A 22,190-nucleotide genomic window follows, 5' to 3' on the forward strand; every position below is an offset into this window, starting at 1 on the left:
TTTCCAGAGCACCTTTTTCTTAAAGAATGACTGAAGGAGAAGATTCCTTTTGTCTTCCTAGCTGTCGCCAGGACTGGAGCTAGCTGATCACAGGAGAATAATCATCGGCCTGTTTTTCAACCTTTCTTGGGCCATGAGACCATAGCCTCCAATAGCAGCCCATTAAACAGTCTCACAAGTTGTATAGACAGGAAGTCAGGCAGTGCTTTCCAATGTTAAACTCAATTGAGTGCAAACACCCTGTATTTGTGACCACAGCCTTCATCAGTCTAGTACACAGTAGGTGTCTAATGAGTTCTTAGTGATTATTCACTTGATGAACAAAGGCCCTCTTACTACCATCCTGGCTCATTTTTTTTTCGGGGCAATGGGGGTTAAGTGACTTGCCCAGGATTACACAGCTAGTAAGTGTCAGGTGTCTGAGGCCGGATTTGAACTCAGGTAATCCTGAATCCAAGGCTGGTGCTTTATCCACTGCGCCACCTAGCTGCCCCCTGGTTCATTCTAAGTTACTCTCTCCAATAGTGCTGTCCTGGGGAGTTTGTTCCATGGCCTACTATGATTGAGACGCATGCCTTACATTTCACATTGGTCATATTCTTCCTATCCTCCCTCAATGGAAACTTCCATCCCTTTTCTCCTCTGGAGCTAGAATCAAACAAATCAAATGACTGATAGGTTGAATCAGTGATTGTTATTGAACACGTATGCCAATCAATTCTTCTCTGGCTCCACTCACCATCCCTGTGACTTCCCAAACCAACACACCATTGCCTGGCCACCACTCTCCTGCATTTACAATCCAGACAGCCATAAAATCATGTCACCATCTATCTAATGCTGATACGAGTCTACCTGGAGGAGGCCCCTTCACATTATACCTAGATCTGTCTTCTTTACCTCTTGCCAATTCCTGAGGCCCAGCCTTGATCAGCGAATTCATGAGTACAAGTGATCATGCTTCCTTCATCATATCTAGATGGTCCTAGATTTCTGCAGATCTCCAAATACCCAGAAATTGAGCCTCACCTTGCCAGAATCCAAGGCTACTCCTTCACTAGAAGCTCAGGTTTACTAACGCTTCTAATCTGCTGGGAAAGTGGTTAGCATATCAAAGCAGCAAGGTCCCTGATGGAACCAAGTGAGCTGAAAGCTAAAACTTCCAGTTATTGCTCAGCTAAATTTCTTACCTGGATGCATACTGATGGACATCTCTGACTTTTGCACCATGTCTCCATGTTAGGTACCTTTCCTAATTGCCCCACACACATACACTTTAGCTTCCTTTTATGAGTCATCTTCCCCCATTAGACTATAAGCTCCTTGAGGTCAGGCACTGTCCTTTTCATATTTTTGTCCCCAAACCTTAGCACAGTGCCTGGCACATAGTAGGTCCTTAATAAATGTTTATTGAGCAGTGACTATTGAAATAATTAATACACTATTCAAAAGGCTTAATCCCCTCCCAGGAAGTACCATGGCAACTGTCCAAGTCAGGTTCATTGATTCTGTCACATGTCAAGGATAGAGATAAGAACCGTACATTCCTTTTGTGGCAGCACTCATTACAACCTCACATGTTCATCGTCTCCATAATAGCTGCATGGAATTCCACTTCTCATGACAAAGGAGCAAGGAAAAAATATCAACTCAAGATGTTGGCAGTTACCTGTAAGTCAGCATCAAATTCGTGTTTCAGGTGAGCCTCCTCCGCAGCTTCAACAAGACGCTGGAAGAACAAAAATAATAAGAGGGTCAGAAACATGCATCACAGACACTTTGGTTGTCTGAAAATCTGGGCATCAATGCGTGACTCTGAGAAAGTAATATGATGGAGCACTCATTCCAGGAGACATACACGAGCTCTAAGAAAAAAAAAGAGAGAAAACAAACTACTTTGTCTTTGGTTTGTCCTAAGAATTGCCATAATGCAGTGTGAAAATGTAGAGCTAAGACACCGGGGATTGTATTCTGTCACTCCCATGTAGTACCCGGCCACCTTGGATCATCAAATAACCTTTCTGTAATCTGTTTCTGGCTTAAACAAAATTACTTTTAAAACCTCTTCTTAGTCTAAAATTAAGAACTCTAAAAGGGTGGCTGCTATTTAAAATTACTATGACCCTTGGATTTAAAAAAATAGGATCAGAAAACAATCCCCAGGATTATTTCATGGAAAATGTTAAATAATCCATATTGCCCAAAGGCTGTACATCACTGGCCTTTAGGGCCCGCTAGAAAATCCATTCAGTTTTAGTTTGAAACAGGCTATAAAACAAGTCAGAGCAACTTCCTTCTGAGCCAGGGATAGGAAATCATCTTGTTTGTTTTTATTTGTTTAAATTTCATTCCTTGGGATTGCAGGTTCCTAGATAGGAGAGAAAGCCATCTTGTCCATGCCCTTCAACTTACAGAGGAAGAAATGATGTCCAGAGAGATTAAGTTACATAAAACCAGAGATTGAGAGCAAAAACGCACCTTAGAGATCTTTGGGTTCAACGCACGATTTTATCAATGAGTAACAAAGATGTGAATCCAGATTTTCCTTACTCAATAGTTACTCCACATTGCCTGTCAAGGGCTAAAATGATCATTCAAGATCGATCTCTCTCTCTCTCTCTCTCTCTCTCTCTCTCTCTCTCTCTCTCTCTCTCTCTCTCTCTCTCTCTCTCTCTCTCTCTTCATCTCTCTCAGTCTCTCTGTCTCTCTTTCTGTCTCTGTTTTTTCTGTCTCTGTCTCTCTGTCTCTGTTTCTCTCTGTCTGTCTGTCTGTCTGTCTATCTGTGTGTCTCCCTCTTTCTTTCATAAAGGAAGTCTTTATGATAAAAATAAAATGAAAGTCCCAACATTAAGCTCCAAGCATTTGCCAGTTACCTGGAAGCTTCAGAGCTTGGCAGAGGGGTCAGAACCCTGACCTTTTGTTGGGAAACCCTGGGTTTGCAGTCCTCCCTAGAAACTGCCATCTGATCAGCTCCATGCCTATTATGCAATGACACTCCATTGGGCTCTATGCCAGGCATATACAGCCAAAAAGGAAACAGTCTCTGCCCTTGGGGAGCTTACATGGTACCACAATAGAATTCACCATTGTCACTGATCTCCTTGTTGTTCTTTACATAAGAGACCCTGTCTCCAGACTCCAGGCACTTTTCACTGATTGTGCCTCTGGCCTGCTCCACTCTTCCTCCTCCTTTCTGTCGCCTAGCCTCCCTGGCTCGCTTCCAGTCCCAGCTAAATCCCACTTTCTACAAGGACCATTAATGGCGGCGCCTTCCCTCTGGATTGCCTCCAGTTTATCTGGTCTATATTTCATTCCTATGTGGCTGTTGACATGTCGTTTTCCCCATTAGGGAATGAGCTCCTGGAAGTCAGGGACTTTTTGCTTTTCTATCCCGCACATTTAATACAGTGTTTCATACCTAGTAATTGTTTAATAAATGCTTGTTGTCACTTCTCTAAACCTCAGTATTCTCAGTTGTAAAATGGACATGGGGCAGCTAGGTAGAGTCTGAAGGACCTGAATTCAAATCTGGCCTCAGCAATTAATTGTGTAATCCTGGGCAAGTCACTTAACACTGTTTGCCTCACTTTCCTCATCTGGAAAAGGAGCTGGAGAAGGTAATGGCAAACCAGTCCGGGATCTTGGCCAAGAAAACCACAGATGGGGTCACAGAGAGCTGGATATGACTAAGCAACAAAACAGTAACAAAATGAAGATCCCAATAACAATAGTGCTGCCTGCTCAGAGGGATTTCAAGGCCAAAATGAAATACTGAATGCAAACTTCTTGCTAACCCCAAAGTGCTAAGTAGATTTTAATAAGGATAACAATAACAATAATAATGATGATGATGATAATAATTTATTATTTCAGTTGTAATGCCTCTGATTATTCAGAGTCAAAGGACTTGGCTTCGACATTCAAGCTCTCCTGCTACTTACCTTGGACATACCCCTTGACTTCGCCAGTCCTCAGTTTCTTTATCTAAATAATTAAACCATTTTAATTGTGCTAGATAATCTTCAAATACCTTTGCAGCTTTAAATCTCCTCATCCTTTGTGAATCCTCCAGAGTAAACCAACCTCAGAGAACATGGAAGGGAACCAAAGACAGCCACTTGAATGATTAATACATTCATGCTACTACTTCAAAATTCACCTTTATTAAAATAGCTCTCACCATGAAGAGATACACTCTCAAATTACTTAGGAAGTGTCCTTTCTGAATCAAATAAGATTTAATTGAAATTCCAACGACTCGGGGAAGGGTCCACTTTCAGGAATTCTTGGTCCTCATGTAGCTCTCAGGCAAAGGGAAACCATTCTGTTTTTCACATATTTACTCTTGTAGGCTTGGCAATCTTTAACTTTACTTCTGTACCATAAAAGGAAGCTGAATTTGACAGGCCAGTATTAAAAAAAATTTCTATGTGGGGGATGAGAACTCTGAGACTCCAAAGCTACCACATGCCTGTAATAGACAAAATTCATCATTCTGACTCATTAAACTGAGGACTGGGAAGGAGTGGAAGCAGCTTCCAGAGCTCACATTCATTCATTCATTCATTCATTCATTCATTCATTCTTTCATTCATTCACTCTTACTCTGATCAAGGCAATGAGATGAAGCTTGCTGCCTTCCTCTAGTCTAAGAGGTAATGAATTCAAGGTACAGAAGCAGAAATACATTTTTAATAGAGTCAATGTGGGAACTTGCTTTACTTGACAATGCATATTTCTTATGAGGATTTCTTTTTCTTGTCAGTGTAGGAGAGGGGATTGGAGAGAGAGGAAATAAATTCTTGTTAATAGAAAAGTAAATTTAATTTAAAATATCATTTTCAGTTGTTCAGTCCTTTTTCAGTCACTCTCAGAGGTCAGTACAATGGTTATCATTATCTTCATTTTGTTGGTGTTATTTTGTCGATCCCTCATGTTCAACCCTTCAGAACCCCATTTTGGCAGATAATGGAGTGGTTTGCCATTTCCTTCTCCAGCTCATTCTACAGATGAGGAGACAGACAGACAAGGGTAAGTGACTTGTCCAGGGTCACACAGCTAGGAAGTGCCTGAGGCTGATTTTGAACTCAGGAAGAGGAGTCTTATTGATTCCCACCCAAGTGTTCTATCCACTAGGCCACATAGTTGCCCCCCAAAATCATTTATCCACTCATTATTTTGCTCTAATCATTTATTCTTTCAACTAATAATTACTAATCATGAAATATGTGTTAGGAACAATCAAAAATATAAAAATATATAATACGGTCATTACCTCTTAGAGCCTAGATTAGAGCATACTAAAAGATGTTATATTGGGAGTTAAAAACCTGGGTTTATCTTCTAGCTCTGTCAGTACCTATGGATTCTTCAGTAAGTCATCTACATTCTCCAGGCCTCAGTTTCCTCATTTGTCCAATAAAAGATTTGGACTAGATCATAAAATCATAGATTAGTAACCAGATGGAACATGAAAGGCCATCTTGTTCAAATTCACCTATTTTATAAATGAAGAAACTGAGGTACAGAGAGGTTGAGTTTCCTAGAGTCACATAGGTGAGCTCTATGCCCCCTTCCTGCTCTAAGTTAATTATTGCCTGATACTTCTGGGAAACCAATGAATAGAAAAAGATAGAAAGAGGTCAAGGACCCAAGGGCACAGACACATGGGGACTTGACCTATAAAGTTCCTCTGACTAGTGAGGATGCTGGAGAAGGTTCAAATGCCTTGTTTTCCTATGCTCCATTCATGAAAAGGAAGAAATGATTTCACAATGTAACAATTGGAATGATGCCACCTGCTGGAGACTTACTGTAGGAAAGCTCCAACATGAGGAGAGGGCCTCTGAAGGCAGGACTATGTGTCTTTTCTTTGGCGTCAGAAAGTAACGTTTGCTTATGGGATGAAGAAGGGGGAGGCTGGCAAGCTAGCTCACTTTCTTTCGTGTGGACTCTGGCAGAGAGTGGAACTAGGAATGTTTTCTCTCCCTTTAATTGATAGATGAATCTAGGCCTTTCTTTTTCTCTTCACCAAATTCTTATTCTCCTTAATAAATACTTAAAAGTCTAACTCTTGCTAAAGTTTTTAATTTATCGGCGACCACTCATTAGATATTTTAGACAGACTAGCTAGAATTTTAGCCCTTACAACACACACACACACACACACACACACATCTTCAGCCAGACTGAGATTATGCTTGGAATGCTTTGATGGGAGGTACAATTCTGCCTAAGGTCCCCTAAGTAACCTGAGGCTCCAGATGTGTGGTTTCCTTGCAAGGAGAAGAAGAGCTATGACCCTTAAGGTTGTTCATTATCAAGAGGGAAAATTCATCTTCTTTCAAGTCAACAAATCTATTTCAGAACATTAAAGGGAGCAAAATAAACAACCTCCAGTCTCTTGCCATGACCATGCAATGAAAGGAGCTGTCAGAAAGTTCTTTGCACCAGAGGAAAGCAGGGGTTTTGTTCTCCCATCGGGTAGCAATTACCCTTGGCTCCGCCATTATCACTATCAACAGAGATTTCTCCTGCGCCCACTGGATGGAGGGATAGAAGACCCAGGTCTGAATCCTGCTTCTGCTACTTGGCTATAGTGAGAAACTCACCAAACCTTTCTGTGCTATGTTCTGGGACCAGTCTCAGGCACAGGATCTGGCACCACATCACACCACTCCACTCCCAACCCTGAGCTATATGTAAAGGCCATTCAGTGGTCTGGGTTCTCTAGAATCCCTAGTTCCACTTTGTGGTATTCTGTGATTGTAGTAGCTCATCTCCCCTCCTCTTCATTGACCCTGAATTTAGCCAAGAGCAGATGCATTCATGATCTGGCTCCCACCTGCCTTTCCCGGCTCAGAAGAGTTTTTTCCAGGCCAGGACACTAACCTAGGCAAGCAGCATATACTCAGTTGAAGCAGGGAAGGAGAGCCCTTGAAACATTGCCTATGGTTTGGGGGAAAAAACTGAGATGGTTGCCACAGTAGGTCCCAGAGGACCAGGCAGAGGTAGGGATTATGACTGGCAGCCATCTGATAGCTTTCCATCTTACTTAATTATTCTTGCTAACAGGATGTCCAAGCTCTGTTGTTTCTATGCTTCTGAAGGTCTGAAAGTGCTAACTTTTCATCCTGAAGCAAAGACCCAATTGTCCTGACCTTGTTATATACTAATTATTTCACATTTGTGCCCTTCAGACAAGCTTTGTTCAAGTGAAAGTAGCTGACTTAAGAGGCCAAATGGGAGAGTGCAAAGGGCATTAACTTTGAAATGTAAGGATCTAAGTTCAAACCCTGGCTTTGCTACTTTCTAGCTGTATCATCTTGGGCAAGTCACAATCTCCGTGGGCTTCATCTCTAAATTGAGGGGATTGGACTACAATGACCCCTTTGGGAAACTTGCAGCTGTAGTTCTCTGATCTGCTTTGATGTTCCCTGCTGTTTGTCCTTCATTCTCAAAGAGGACCATGATATTGGGAGGTGCTGTCATGACTTGCAGTGAATCGGATTTAAGTGAGGAAGGGCTGTGCAAAGTCACCAGCCCCACTCTCCTCCAGAGCCATCTGGGTCCAGTGGCAAGATATACATCAAGACAACTAGAGATGGCCCAGGATGTTTGAGGCAATCAGGGTTAAGTGACCTGCCCAGGGTCACACAGCTAGTAGGTTCTGGAGTCTTTAGGAGTCTCCGCCTTTTTTCTAGACTCTACTCCTATGCCACCTCTTCTGGGGAGCCTTTCCTGAGCCCTTCTCCAAGGTAGGCAGCTCGAGGGTCTGACTTAGAGTTAGGAAGACCTGACACAGAATCTTGCCAGGTGCAACCAGGGGCAAGTTACCTAGTCTCTTTTAGCCTCAGTTTCCCTCTATATAAAATGAGAATGATAGCACCCTTCACAGAAGGTTGTTGTAAGGACCAAAGGGGATCAAAGGAAAGTGCTTTACAAATGTTAAAAGTGTTGTCCACTCTTATTATTAGTCCTTACTCTCTTCCCCTGAAATTATCTTGTATATCCTTGTCTTTTACGTGTTGTTTTCCCCGGTAGGATAGAAGTTCCTTGGGGGAAAAACATTTGTCTTTATATCTCTAGTGCCCAGCAATGTGCCTTATACACTTAGCACTGAACAATGCTTGTCAGATTGGATTCTATGGGGATATAGGATATGCAAGTTAAGAGACACATTACTAGAAACCTACAGCAAGTGTCCAAAGAGCAGGAGACAAGGAAGGTAGAGAAGTCGCAGAATGTCAGAGGTGGAAGGGATCCAGGCTGACCCTCCCATTCATAAAAGGAATCTTCACTGAGGCATACCCAACCAGTAGCCATCCATCCTTTTCCTAAAGTCCTCCTATGAAGAGGCAGCTACCCCTCCAGAGGCAGCCCAAGGCCCTTTGCTAATTATTAGAAAGCCACCCCCCCTTTGAGATCAAATTTAAACCTGCTGCTTCTGCAGTTCTACTCATTCCTCTTAGCTTTGTCTTTCTGGTCCAAGGAAGACAAGTCTACTCTGTCATATGAGAATCTTCTAAATTCCCTGAGACAGTCATCATGACCTTTTCCTCTGTGCCAAATCCAAAGAAATATTGGATCCCTAAGACCTAAAAATGTCAAGGCAGGATAGGTTAAATTCAGATGAATTAATGGGAAATGAAAAGGCATCTCAGTTTAAAGGAATGGTGCAATCAGGTTTGCTCCCCACTCCCAGACCATCCCCAGACACCACTCATCATCCCAAGTGATCCCCTCAAACAATAGAGCAAAGCTATACAAGGAGGCTGAAGAATCACTGAAGAGTGAATTGATCATGACATCTCTGCCCTTCCCCTCCTGCATCCATGTTCTAATTCCACAAAGAGAGCCACGATGGAAACCATTTCATTTCTAGGGCCTAATATTTTAGCCATATTTAATTTTTTAAAATGTGAATCTATTGTGTAGATAACTTTAACCTTCAAAGCACAAGGAAGTAAATCAACTTATTCAAACTCACAAGTTTTTGATCCAGGGTTCAAAGCCAGGTTCTTTGACTTCATATCTAGGATTTTTCCCAATATACCATCTTTCCACTCAGCTTATCTTTCAAAAAATAGCATGAGATTACCCAATGGGCCTTGCCAACTGTGATTTCCAGGAAGGGGGCTTATCTCTTTTTTCCTGACATAGCACTGATTACTCCAGAGATAGTAATGAGTTGGGGCCTAAAGCCATAAGATCATACCCAACTGATGGGTCACTGAAGGAGAGTCAGATGGGTCAACCAAAGAGCCAGGTTTCAGCTCTCCAAAAATGATTGGGATCATTATCTCAGAGAGCAAAGAGGCTGTTATTATAGCCCAATTCTCATCACAGACATTAACTCTCTACAAACGTATCACAAGAAGCCAAGGCCAACTTGTAGCTCCCATAAATTTCCAAAGTGGGAGAGGACAGAAGAAATATTAAAGGAAAACACTGACCATTGAGTCATAGGAGTCCAAGTGCTGCCTCTGGTGGTTACCATATGTGTGACCTTTGGCAAATTACTTAGCCTCTCCTCATCTGTCAAACAAAGGAATTGGACTAGGTAGCTCTGAGATCAAATCTAGCCCAACATGGATAATTACAAAAGTGAACTTAGAGGACAGTTAGTCACTAATACCTAATATTTAAGATAATAACTTTAGAACTAGAAATGACTCTAGAGGTCAGCTGGTCTAACACTGTCCTTTTACATTTAAGGAAACTGATGGTAAGAAACTAAGTGATTTGCTCAGTCACCCAAGTGGTGAACAGCAGAACCAAGACTCAAACAAAATTCTTTTAGGGCATGGCAAGAACAGGAGATCTGGAGGCAGCAGACAGGGTTTCAGATACTACCTCTGCAACTGCTGTGGCCTTGGACAAGTTCCTTCGACTCTCCGGGCTTCGTTGTCCTCATCTATTAAATTATAGGCTTCAACTAGGTGATCTCTAAGATCCCTTCAAGCTCTAAATCTAAGAGTCTATGATTGGGAAACAACAAAGGAAAATTACTCAATTTGCAGTCCCAAGACCTGGATTCAAATCCTGGCTCCTCTATGCTTTCCTATTTGGTCCTGGGCAAGTTCCTTAAACTTTCTAGGCATCATCTGTTCCCTCTGCTCTAAAATGGTGTGCTTAGGTTTGAGGATTTCTAAGATCCCCTCCAGTTCTATGCCTGGAAACCTTTGATCCCCATTCTAATCTCCTCTATTATTTCTCACCATTAGAGGCCAACTTTTACATCCATTGACACTTGAGTGTATGACCTTATGGTCTGAGGTTTTTTTTATATAATTAGATCACTTCTTCAACTTTTCTAATTTCCATAAAGGTCCTTTTTCTCACCAAGCCTAGGAAAAATGTATAGGAAATTAAATTCTTGTTGGATATTCAAGTGAACACTCCAAAGGAGAGTTTTCTGGCCTGCAGACAGTAAATGCTTAGGCATAGGGCTACATCAAAGATGTTCATCAGAGAATCAGCCTGCTTTCAATCGGATTGCACTCACTGATGCTGACAGGAGTCACACTGCTTCAGTAGAAGATCTAGGGAAAAAATACCCACCCCAACCCCTATCCTGCCTTAGTGCAGAGCAGAAGAGTGATGACAAACAATATATCTGTGCATCACACTGAAAGGTTAATTAAGAAATGATCATCCTTCCTTGGCACTACCAATGTTAACAATTTCTAGATACAATGTTAGACTTTTTTGTTATTTCAGAGCGTGAATATATCTGATTTATTCTTGTATCTTTCTTTTCCTAGCTTAAATGTAAAATGCAAAAAATAATGTGTCATACCAGATCGAGTACTTACTAGGTTTAGAAACCTGAACATTAGGGTTCAAATTCTGCCTCCAAAGCTTACTAGACTGACTGAGCAAATCACGTAAACCAAAATATAGTCCCCAGAATGGCCCCCAAGGGAAAATAACTACCATGGTTTTGAGACATTCTTTGAATCAGGATCCACTCAGAATGATAGTTTATTAGTCCCCATCAATTTGTTTACTTTTGCCAGCCAACCAAAGTATGTGTTTGTTCAATACAAAAGACATTTATCCTTCCTCAAACATCTCCCTCAGTCTTCTAAGTTAGGACAAGGACACCATCTTCCTTAGGGCATGGGGTTCACATACCAAAAGTTTCCTACTCAGAAATCACCAGAGTGGAGCAGTATGGTATATTGTATTGAATACTGGACTTGGGGTTGAGAAGACCTGGGTTCGAATCCTATCACAACTACTTAATCACTGTGTGACCCTGGGCAAGTCCTCATCTTTAGAAAGAGAGGTATTGATCTGATGACCTCTAAGATCCCTTCTAGCTCTACATATATGTTCCTATAACTTTCCAACAAAATATTTTCCCAAATTCCTAACAATATGAAACATTAATAAAAGGTGGATTTAAAAAATAAAATAAGATGCCTTTATTTAACTAAAATTAGACATAAAAAGTCTAGCTCCTACTGTTGGATAATTTCAAGAATTGAGGTTTTTCACTCTAGGGGGTCATTATTTGAGACAGAAATAATATTCAACTTTGAATGTCTGAAATTTATGGCCAGAAAAACGGCAAAGCCCAAAAATGCTTATTTCATGGACAAATAGCCTTATCAGAGTCCAAATAGAGAATGTTTTTAAAGCAAACTTGGTTATTGTTCCCTGAGGATCAGCTATGCCATTTATCAGACAAGGCACTAAAAATCAATTTAAATTCCTTAACTGTGTAATTATAATGTGAGGCAGTGTTGTAAAAAGTGAGCACAGGGAAACGATGCTTTTCTGTTGTTCCTATTAGTCATGTCCTGCTCTTTTAATGAGGGAGCAAAGAAGTTGATGGAGACCCCTCTTGGAACCTAGAGTTTGAATCCCAGGGACTGTGAAAAGAGCTTTTAATTAAAAACCAAGCACTGGAACAGAAAAGTCAATGGAAGTGGACCTCATCAACAAATGAGCTTTGAGGTAGGAGAAAAGGACAGTTGATGCCCATAGATTTTTTTTTCCTCTCATTAATGGCAAAGCATTTACTTAATCAGTAGAAATGGTTCCAATATACATAGAAAAAATCATTCCTGCTTTGAGCAGAACACAATCAAGCTACAGGACTGTCATTTCAGGATTTAAATGCATTTTGTTGTCTCCTATGTTTTTAAAACAACAGCAGCGATTATAATAAAACCAACCACAATGGGTGGCAATTATGGAATGCTTTAAAGTCAGCAAAGCAGATTTTATACAGATCATAACAATCTGGTTGGACAGTCTCCTCTCGGGTGAGCTTTAGTGGGGTGATTCCTTTCCCCTACAGGTCAGGCTAGATGACCTACCCATTCCCAATATCCTTTCAAAGGCTTAAATTCTGGGATTCAGACCTGTGAGCTAACTAAGGCACTGTTACTCTTATTTTACAAATGAGGGCATAGAGACTTACAGAGTCAAGCCAAGGTCATACAGCAAATGACAGAATTGGGTTTGAATGCAGATCTTTGAGACTCCAAATGCTGTACTCCATGAACTCTTCTATCTGCCCTGCTTCTCTAGATGAATCTCTGAATAATTACTCTCTTCAGCAGATATAAGCCAACAAAAAGAATGAATTCTATAGATAATAAACTACTCAGACTCCATGTAATATATGTGAATGAGGAAGTGATACCAAAAGCTACCTCCTGAGACAAATTATTAAAATCACCAATGATATGGGGAGATCCAGCATCCCCACTCCCTGACCCCTTTTTTCTAAGGTCCTCATTTCAAAAGTTCAGTCTCTTGGAGGACATTACTGACAATGAGTTTGGATTAACTTTCTTTCTTAACAACCTTATTCAGATCCCAGCCAGGTGAGGAAGCTATTGTGTTCCACTCAGGTTTGGGAAGGGATAAATTCTTTGAATAGATTCCCCAAGGTTGGGAGTAATTTAGAAGTAAATGATATAATCAAAGTTCATTAAAAGTAGGTCTAGTCCCCCTCCACCCCATGTAACATTCATTCTCTTATTACTTCTTAATGATGCAGGAGCTACTGTTATGCTCTTAAGAGTTGATTGCCACCCTCTGGAACAGCCACTTTTCTAAGGGTGTATAAGAAATGAGCAGGCTACCATGATTGTCTTTGGCATTTGAGAGTACCACTGATATGTTATGAAAAAGTTGGCATTATTAATGAAATGACTAATTACCCAGAAATTATGTCTCCCCAAATTTTTAAACAGCACAATCCTAAAAAGAGGATAGAGATAGTAAATTATGGCATCTAAACACACATTTGTACATGTCTTTATTGGCATTGATTTCTCCAAAATAGAGCAAACCAAAGGTTCAAAGGATCATAGCATTAGAAATGGGTGCTAAGAAGCCATTTAGTCCAAACATCTCATTTTACAGATCAAGAAACTAAGGTGCAGACAAGCCAATAACTTAAGAGCATAACAGTAGCTCTTCCATGGGTTCAGACAATGTGAAGAAAAGGGGCAAATGATCCTAGGAACCCTGGTCCCCCTAAGAGATTGGGATAGGGTGGAGGGCATCCCAGTTGAAGTTAGAAGACCCCCCCCCTTCCATGTGCCCTTTTTTAAGTAGGTTGGCTCACCCAAAGATCCCATAACTGCTAATTGTGTATCCCACGGAGATGCAAGATAGAAAATGATCTTCCAAACTGCATAGTATCATCATTCTGAAGCAGCAAAGTATGTGCCTATCCATGGAAGAATGGCTAAACAAATTTTACTAATGGAATATCATTGCATTGGAAGAAACAATAATTATGAAGAACTCAGAAAAACATGAGAAGACTCAACAACAATAAAAGCCTTCAAGTTGACAGTATGTTGGGGGGAAATAAGTTTACAAAAATTCAAGTACAAAGTAATTTCTAGGAGAGTACACATAACTAGGGGGATAGGGATCAGAGTTCTTTAAGCTAAGCCTTGTAGGAGGCCAGGATCTCTAAGAGGGAGGGTATTTTTGGCATGGTGACAACCTATGCAAAAGCATGGTAGATAAAGACAGGAGATCAGGTAGAATAGAAAGTAAGAAGGTCCTTTTGGCTGGACAGTAGACAGGGTAAAGGAGACAAATACAAGAGCCTAGAGCCAGACTTTAAAAGCTACACAAAGGAAGCTTTTCTTACCCTTCCAACTGCCAGTGTCATTGCATTTATTTTTAATCTCTATATACTTAATATGGACACATATTGCTTCCCCAGATAGAATCTCAGCTTTTGTCGGTTTTCCCAACACCTGTAAAGGGTCTGGTACAAAGAAGATGCTTAATAAATGCTGAATTGTTGAATTAGTTTGTACTTCTCTGCAAACATTTTTATCCAGTGGAACAAGGTGAAAGCAAAATCATGGAGGGAAGGCAGTTTCCACCTCACTGTAGACAGCCTGGACTAATTAAATGGCCCTGCTATTACCACTGAAGAAACAGAACATGATATCTTTAACAAACTTCTACCTCAAAAGCCTGAGGGCAGCTGGACTTCTGTTCTACTGTGTAGCCCTTTCATCTCTACCCAGAGTCAAAAATAACTTTCAACTAGATGGAAGAGCTCACACTTGTGGTAGCCAGGATACAAACAGAAGGTGGAGAGATTCTGAGAGCCTTAAAGAATACAGCTCATGGGCACCCACCACTTTCTCCAAGACTGTCACAAAGGACATACCAGCATCAGAAAAGTGAATGATGAAAATGAAAATGGAGCCCAACGAAATTTGTTCTGAAGGATGTCTGGGTTGGTGGAGCAATTTCTCCAATTTTATTCAGATGTACCTGCCTATCACCACAAGGGAGCCATATTTGAGTACTCATTGACCCCTGTCCTATGAATTAACTATGTGGGGTAGTGGATGGAACATCAAAGGTGGAACCAGAAAGGCCTCAGTGAGAATTCTACCTCAAACACTTGCTAGGAAAGTCAGTTACATTTTAGAAGCTTCAGGTTTTTTATATGAAAAAATGGAGATTGCAAAAGACAGATGGGTAACCCAGTAGAAAAAGAAAAGACTTTACAGTCAGAAATGCCTGAGCTTGAATCTGGCCTCAGACACTTCCAGTTGACTAACTCTGGCTAAGGCACTGAACCTCTCTGTACCTCATTTTCCCTATCTGAGAAGTGGGGATAATGATAATGCCCACCTCCCTTGATTGTTGTGAGGATCAAATGAATTAAATTTGTAAATCATTTTGCAAACCTTAAAGTGCTATATAACTGTTCCCTATCATTATTATAGCTTTTATTATCACCTATCTCACAGGTCTGCCATGAGAATTAAATGCAATAATATGTATAAAGCACTTTGCATGCTTTAAAGCACCATATAAATGCTAATCACTTTTTTAAATGGCTTTTTAGCCAAGTCCTTCTTGCTACCAGTGTCCTAGACACAGGCCGACTTTATTTAGGACTAGAGGGGAATTTAAAGCCCATCTATTCTCACTCCTGACTGCATTTTACAGTAAAGAAGTCCAAAGATAGGAAATTATTATCCCAAGGGCCCAATGGGAGTACGTATCAGGTTGAATTTGAGCCTAGGGCTTTGGAATCAAAAGTCAAAACTTTTTCCACTTCATAATAATATATTTAACCTCAACAACTCTTTGATGAGACCCCTGAACCTCTGCTGGCCAGTTTACACCAGGAATCCCGGCTTTGTTTGGAGGTAAGAGATGGAATATTGAGTTTAGGGATAACTGGCACTTCCACTGTAGGGTGGTAGATGGAAATAGTGTGAAATAAGATAAGAAAGGTGAAAGCCAAATTGCAGAGACCTTTAAATGTCAGACTGAGTTTGTATTTTATCTTATAGGCAATGGCAGGAAGGGGAGAAATAAACCTCAGTGCTAAGAGATGATGGATTCTAGAAGTGACCGTGGGGAGCAAGGAGTATCCATCCTCTTCCTCGTGGCTCAGTGGGACTGGAAACATGAGAGAAGGAGCACTCAGTCCTAGAAAGAATACCAGGTGACAGTGTTTTCTGGAGAGAGCTAGGTTTAAAGGCAGGAATGAAAATGGAAAGAGTATGAAACGAATAGAGAACTAATCAACCATTGTGGGAGAATCTATGAATCTGTGATATTTATCCTTCCTTTTTTTTAAAAAAAAATTCCTTTTAAGGGCAGTTAGGTGGCGCAGTGGATAGAGCACCAGGCCTGGATTCAGGAGGACCTGAGTTCAAATCCAACCTCAGACACTTAACACTTAATAGCTGTGTGACCCTGGGCAAATCACTTAATGCCAATTGCCCTGCCAAAAAAAACCAAAAAAATTCCTTTTCATAACAAAAATATTATACACACATGCATATCTTATTACTCATCCTTTGGCTTTTGCAGATAGAAAAACTGAAGGAAACCTGCTTATTTATCCAAAGCCAGCCATTTTCTTCCATCATCATGCAAAGAAGAAAGTAACCCAACTTCAAAATTTCTAACAAAGTTCTATTACTATATAATTGATTTTTAGTTGAAACTATGACTTGCAGACAGATACTAGCCAACCTGACCAAGGTCCAAAGAAATTGATGCCAGGAGACTAAAAATGGTCTGTTTATTTCACATTGACTCCCATTCCACAGAATGTTCATATAATGTGAGCTTGATGAGGGCAGAAACATTCAACTGTATCTGACAATCTATGACACCAAGAACTGCATCATCTTCTACAAGGGGTCAGATTTCCAATGAGAAGGGAACTGGTAACTCCAAAGGCAGCCTGTTCTACTATTATGCAGTAAGATTTTGTTGTCAGGAGATCCACCCCCTCCCCAGGCCTGGATGCAGGATGACCTAAGTTCAAATCCGGCCTCAGACACTTGACACTTACTAGCTGTGTGACCCTTGGCAAGTCACTTAACCCGCATTGCACCCCCCCCCCTGCCCCTGCCGCCAAAAAAAAGAAAAAAAATACAATTGGCCAAATGAGAAAAAAATTGGCCAAATGGGAGAAAAAAATGGCCAAGTGGAAAAAGAGCTGCAAAAACTTACTGAGGAAAATAATGCCTTAAAAATTAAAATGGGGCAGACAAAAGCTAATAACTCCATGAGACACCAAGAATTTGTCAATCAGAATCAAAAGACTGACAAAATAGAAGAAAATGTTAAATTCCTCACTGGAAAAATACACCTGACCTGGAAAATAGATCCAGGAGAGATAATCTAAGAATTATTAGACTACTTGAAAGCCATGATCAAGAAAAGAGTTTAGACACCATATTCCAGGAAATTATCATGGAGAACTGCCCTGAAATTATAGAATCAGAAGATAGAATCATAATTGAAAGAATCCCCTGATCACCTCCTGAAAGAGATATCAAAAGGAAAACTTCAAGGAATATTGTAGCCAAACTCCAGAATTATCAGGTGAAGGAGAAAATACCCCAAGCAGTCAAAAAGAAACAATTTAAATATCATGGAGCACTGTCAGGATTGCACAGGATCTGGCAGCTTCAACGTTAAAGGATTGCAGGATGTCGAATATGATATTCTGGAAGGCAAAGGAGTTTGGATTACAACCAATTATCAACTACCCAGCAAAACTGATCATTCTCTTCAGGGTAAAAGATGGAAATTAAATGAAATCACAAAATAAGAAACCCTTAGGAACTAAATAGATATGCACCAGGAGTTAATATGACTGGGTTGGGGTGGTGGAGATGGGGGACCAGTGATTTCATCAATGATGGTGTACAAAGAGACCCAGAGTGAGAAGATGAGACCTATGACTCCTCAGAGAATGTAAGTGTCTTGAGTAAATGTAAACAGCCAAAGAAGCTCTAACTGTCTCCTAGGGAAACTTGCATGTGACCCTGGGTCATCCCTGGCAATATGCCTTCTTTGTTCTGCTTCCATATAATACCTGACTTGACCTAGGGTTGGAGTGGGTATGTATATCACTTTGACCTGCTGCCACCCAAGACCGGCCTCTTGTGATTAAGAATTAACCCAATTGGGCAGCTAGGTAGCTCAGTGGATAAAGCATCAGCCCTGGATTCAGAAGTATCTGAGTTCAAATCTAGCCTCAGACACTTGACACTTACTAGCTGTGTGACCCTGGGCAAGTCACTTAACCCTCATTGCCCTGCAAAAACAAACAAACAAACAAACCCAAAACAAACAAAAAAGAATTAACCCAATTAATCCTAATAAAATCTATCAGTAACCAAGCTGGCATGTACCCCTCTTTCTTTAGTATCTCAGTATTCTCTCAAAGGGTCTGTGACCCTACAATTGGTATAATCAGGGCAGAACAGATCTGCCCCCTTACGGCATGGTATTCTCAGCATGAATTCTACTGCCATTGAGTAGAGTCTATAATCACCTATAGATGTAGAGCCAAGTCACCCATAATTTCTAACCTTAGAAACCCTCCTAAAGCATTGAGAGTTCCAGTAACTTGGTTATGGCCATAAAGCTAATAGGTGACAAAAGCTGGCCTTGAACCCAGATCTTCCTGACTTCAAGGCCTGCTTTCCACCATCCTGCCTCTTAGCTAAGGAGACAATGTTCATAAACAATGAAGAAAAGCTTGGGGGTGAATTTACTTATAACATAGCTGACAGAGAGGCTCAGTCCCCAACTAGACAAACAGAAGGAAATTGGACAAGGCTTCTCTGAAAACAAACTTTCTGTGTCCCCTCCCATCCTAGGGGGCCCAAAGCTATGGTCAGCATCCGTAAGCTTTGAGTGGACTCACACATAGCCCATGCTGCTTAGTGATGGGGATGAACTCTGACTTTCCTATCTGAAAGGAAGCTGCACTTCTGAATTGCCCAATGTCCTATTGATAGCTTCTTTCCAGAAGAAAGGCCACTTAGGAGTTCCTTTTATTCCTTTGTGGCTCTGAAAAAAAAGAAGTTTCATGCCCTCTGAACAAACATGCTGTGGCTAATGACCTCCTCCCCACCGCCCCCAGAATTGCTTCTCCTTTACAAAGAGTAAGCATTTCCTGGCAGAGCCACCAAGGTTTAAGATGAAAGAGGCAGGTGAGAAATAAAGAAAACATGTATTTGATGTGTATGGCGTAGGCACTGGAAGGTTCAAGTGGGCTTCCTTGCAGCTTCTCAAGCAGATTGTATAAGAAGAACCTGGTGTGTCATCAGACACACAGTGAGCAGAGATTTTCTAAACTTTCTGTGGAAAAGTGATTTCAACCTTGATTTGCCTCATTGCCTCAGATTAATCACAAGTCAGAGGATATAAACAGCAATTCAGACCATTCCAGGTCCTCAGAGGTGGAGAAACCTCAGAAGCCACAGAATCATAGGCTTTACATCTTGGAAGGAACCTCAGAAATTATCTAGTTTTCATCTGAGTTAACTCATACACAGATAGCTAGGTGACACAGTGACTGGATTAAGGAAGATCTGAGTTCAAATCTGCCCTCAGACACTCATTGTGTGATCCTGCATAACCTCTACTTGCCTGTTTCCTCAAATGTAAAATGGGATAATGATAAAAACTACTTCCTAGGGTTGTTATGAGGATCAAGGACAGAAAATATTTGTAAAGTGATTAGTGTAGTGCCTAGCACATAATAGGTGCTATATAAATGTTATTTATTATTATTATTATGAATTATTATTACATTGAAACTCTCTTCACAAAGTCCTTGACAAGAGGTTATCAAAGTTCTGCATGAAGGCTCCAGTTAATGGGACACTCTAACGTTATACTCATTCCTCTTTCAGATAGTACTGACAACAAGGACATACCACTTCAGGGTGGTTATTGTTCTGTTCCCTCAATTTTTATACCCACACACAAAAAGAAAACTCTTTTTAAAAAAATCCACCTTGAATGCAAGTTTATAAAACTATATCAGAAATGACTTGTACCCAAAACAAGTGCTTAAAAAATTTGCTAAGCAACTCTTACAATTCATATATATATTTTTATAACATCTAGGGCTGCAAGGATTCATTTTTTTCTTTAGGTGAAGTCAAAGTCTTCCTTTCTGGAAATTCCACCAGCTACCCATAGTTCTTTGCTTTGAGGCCAGAAAACAAGCCCAGTCTTCTGTCATATGGCAGACCTTTAAACACTGAAAAACAGAAAATATGACTCTATCTCCCTTCCCCAATAAGTTTTCTCTTTGCAAACTAAGCATCCCCTAGTTTGCTCCTTGGATAGCATAGTTTCCAGGTCCCTCACATCTGGTCACCATCCTATGTTTTCTTTTTAAATATCTTTCATAAAATTGGGTACACAGAACTGAACACAATCCTCCAGACATGGGCTAAGATTTTCCCTTCTTCTGTTCTTTTAAAAATATAATTAAATGTTATTATTTATTTAGTTTAGCTTTTTAAAAACAATTGAATTCTCTCCCTCCTTTCAGCTCCTTCCCCCCACCCATGAAAAAAGCAAGCAAATTTTTAAAAAGAAACAAGAAAAAATGAAGATAGTTAAAAAAAAGTCTACTTCAGTCTGCACTCAGAGTTCATCAGTTCTCTCTCTGGAGGTGGAGAGCTATTTTCATCATAGGTTCTTTGGAATTATCTTGGTAGATGCTATTCTTTTAGTGAAGGCTGTGATAACACAAGCTTTCAGGGTTGTCTCTTCCCACTGTTGACTGTTTGTAAGTGTGGCATCACTGAGGGTAGTTAAGGTGAAGCTCATAGGAGCACAGAGTCAGAACTCGAAGGGACCTGAGAAGCCAATGAGTCCAAACCTTTAATTTTACAAGGTGTCATATTGAAGCCCAAGACTGGAAATGCCCTGACCAGTCATATAAATAATGTCACAGAGCCAAAATGTGACTGCATGTCCTCTAATCACCCAATCGAGAGCTCATTCCACTGGACCTTCCTACCTCCCAGGTATCTCAATGTCTTTCTTTGTGCATTGAGCCACAAAGGCTCAAAGAGCTTTTCAGTCCTTTTAGATTTCACACTAACATTTTTGATCAGTGATGGCGAAAAAAATGAGAGAAGGTAAAAGCTGCTTGGCCCATATCGGGCCCTTAGCCTTAGAATAGCCCCAAAATTAAAAATACCCCTTCCATTAGAGAAGATTCATTGGTCAGACGTCATTGGGCTGACATATATAATGATGTGAACAACCCAGCTACTCACTCACTCCCCAACCTGGGTAGATATTTATGGATGATGAACAGGAAGAGACTGCAAAGATCCTATGGGAACTGGAGGATTAAACCTGATTTTAAGATCAGGGTAGCTAGGTGGCACAGTGGATAAAGCACTGGCCCTGGATTCAGGGAAATCTAACTTCAAATCTGGCCACTTACTAGCTGTGTGACCCTGGGCAAGTCACTTAATCGTCATTGCCCCCCCCCCAAAAAAAAGGAAAAAAACACCACTCATCTTTCATTTAGGTACGGCTGGGAAAGTTGAGTGTTACATCACATTTGAGCCAGAATAGAGAACTTGTTTCTTCAAGCTAGCAAAAGCCCTGAAACAGATCTAAGGTGAGGTGAGGAGAATTAAGTAAGAATGACCTCAGGACAGCCCTTAGGTTAAATACTGAGAAGCAAATAAAGTTTCCAAATGTTACACTGATTTTTTTTTAGGGGTGAGGGGTGGAGATAGTGTTAAGGAAGCCAAGAAGAATCTCAGAGACAATGAAGATGAAATATTGCCAAGAACAATTCAAATTCATGGAGTCATTTCAGATTATACAACCTTTAAACTATATGCTCTTACTAGATTAGAATAACATCCCCATATAAGAAGGAGTGCAAGAATTATTAATTTCATTTTAAGGAAAATGAAACTGAGGTACACAGCTAATATGGGATTCCAATCTCTCAAGTTCTTTATGACTCAAAAAGCATCATCAAGTCACTAGTTCCATAACGCTATGCTATCTTGCATGGAATGTGAGAGGCTAATAAGCTGTGTGACCCTTGGCAAGTCACTTGATCTGTTTGTGCCTTAATTTCCTCCTCTGTAAATTGAGGATACTAATATAAGCATTTCCTACCTCTCAAGGCTGCTTGTGTATATTCAATAAATAATGGGGGGGGGTTGTTTGTTTTTTGTTTTTTTGTTTTGTTTTTGTGAGGCAATTGGGGTTAAGTGACTTTCCCAGGGTGACATAGCTAGTAAGTGTTGAGTGTCTGAGGCTGCATTTGAACTCAGGTCCTCCTGATTCCAGAGCTGGTGCTCTATCTACTGTGCCACCTAGCTGCCCCAATGTTATATAAATATCAGATACTATTAGCTTTT

At 40.6% G+C, this 22,190-nt stretch overlaps 1 protein-coding gene across 2 annotated transcripts in view; it reads right to left on the reverse strand.

Moving 5' to 3' along the window:
- CACNA2D3 (calcium voltage-gated channel auxiliary subunit alpha2delta 3) overlaps positions 1 to 22,190 on the reverse strand; it is a 1,069,564-nt gene that overhangs the window by 771,236 nt on the left and 276,138 nt on the right. For both annotated transcript variants that reach the window (XM_043978536.1, XM_043978534.1), the window contains exon 4: positions 1,670 to 1,729. In XM_043978536.1, coding sequence (XP_043834471.1) covers positions 1,670 to 1,729 — 60 coding nt within the window. The remainder of the gene's footprint in view (positions 1 to 1,669; positions 1,730 to 22,190) is intronic.

This window comes from Dromiciops gliroides, chromosome 1 (assembly GCF_019393635.1).
Source record: "Dromiciops gliroides isolate mDroGli1 chromosome 1, mDroGli1.pri, whole genome shotgun sequence".
Classification (NCBI taxonomy): domain Eukaryota; kingdom Metazoa; phylum Chordata; class Mammalia; order Microbiotheria; family Microbiotheriidae; genus Dromiciops; species Dromiciops gliroides.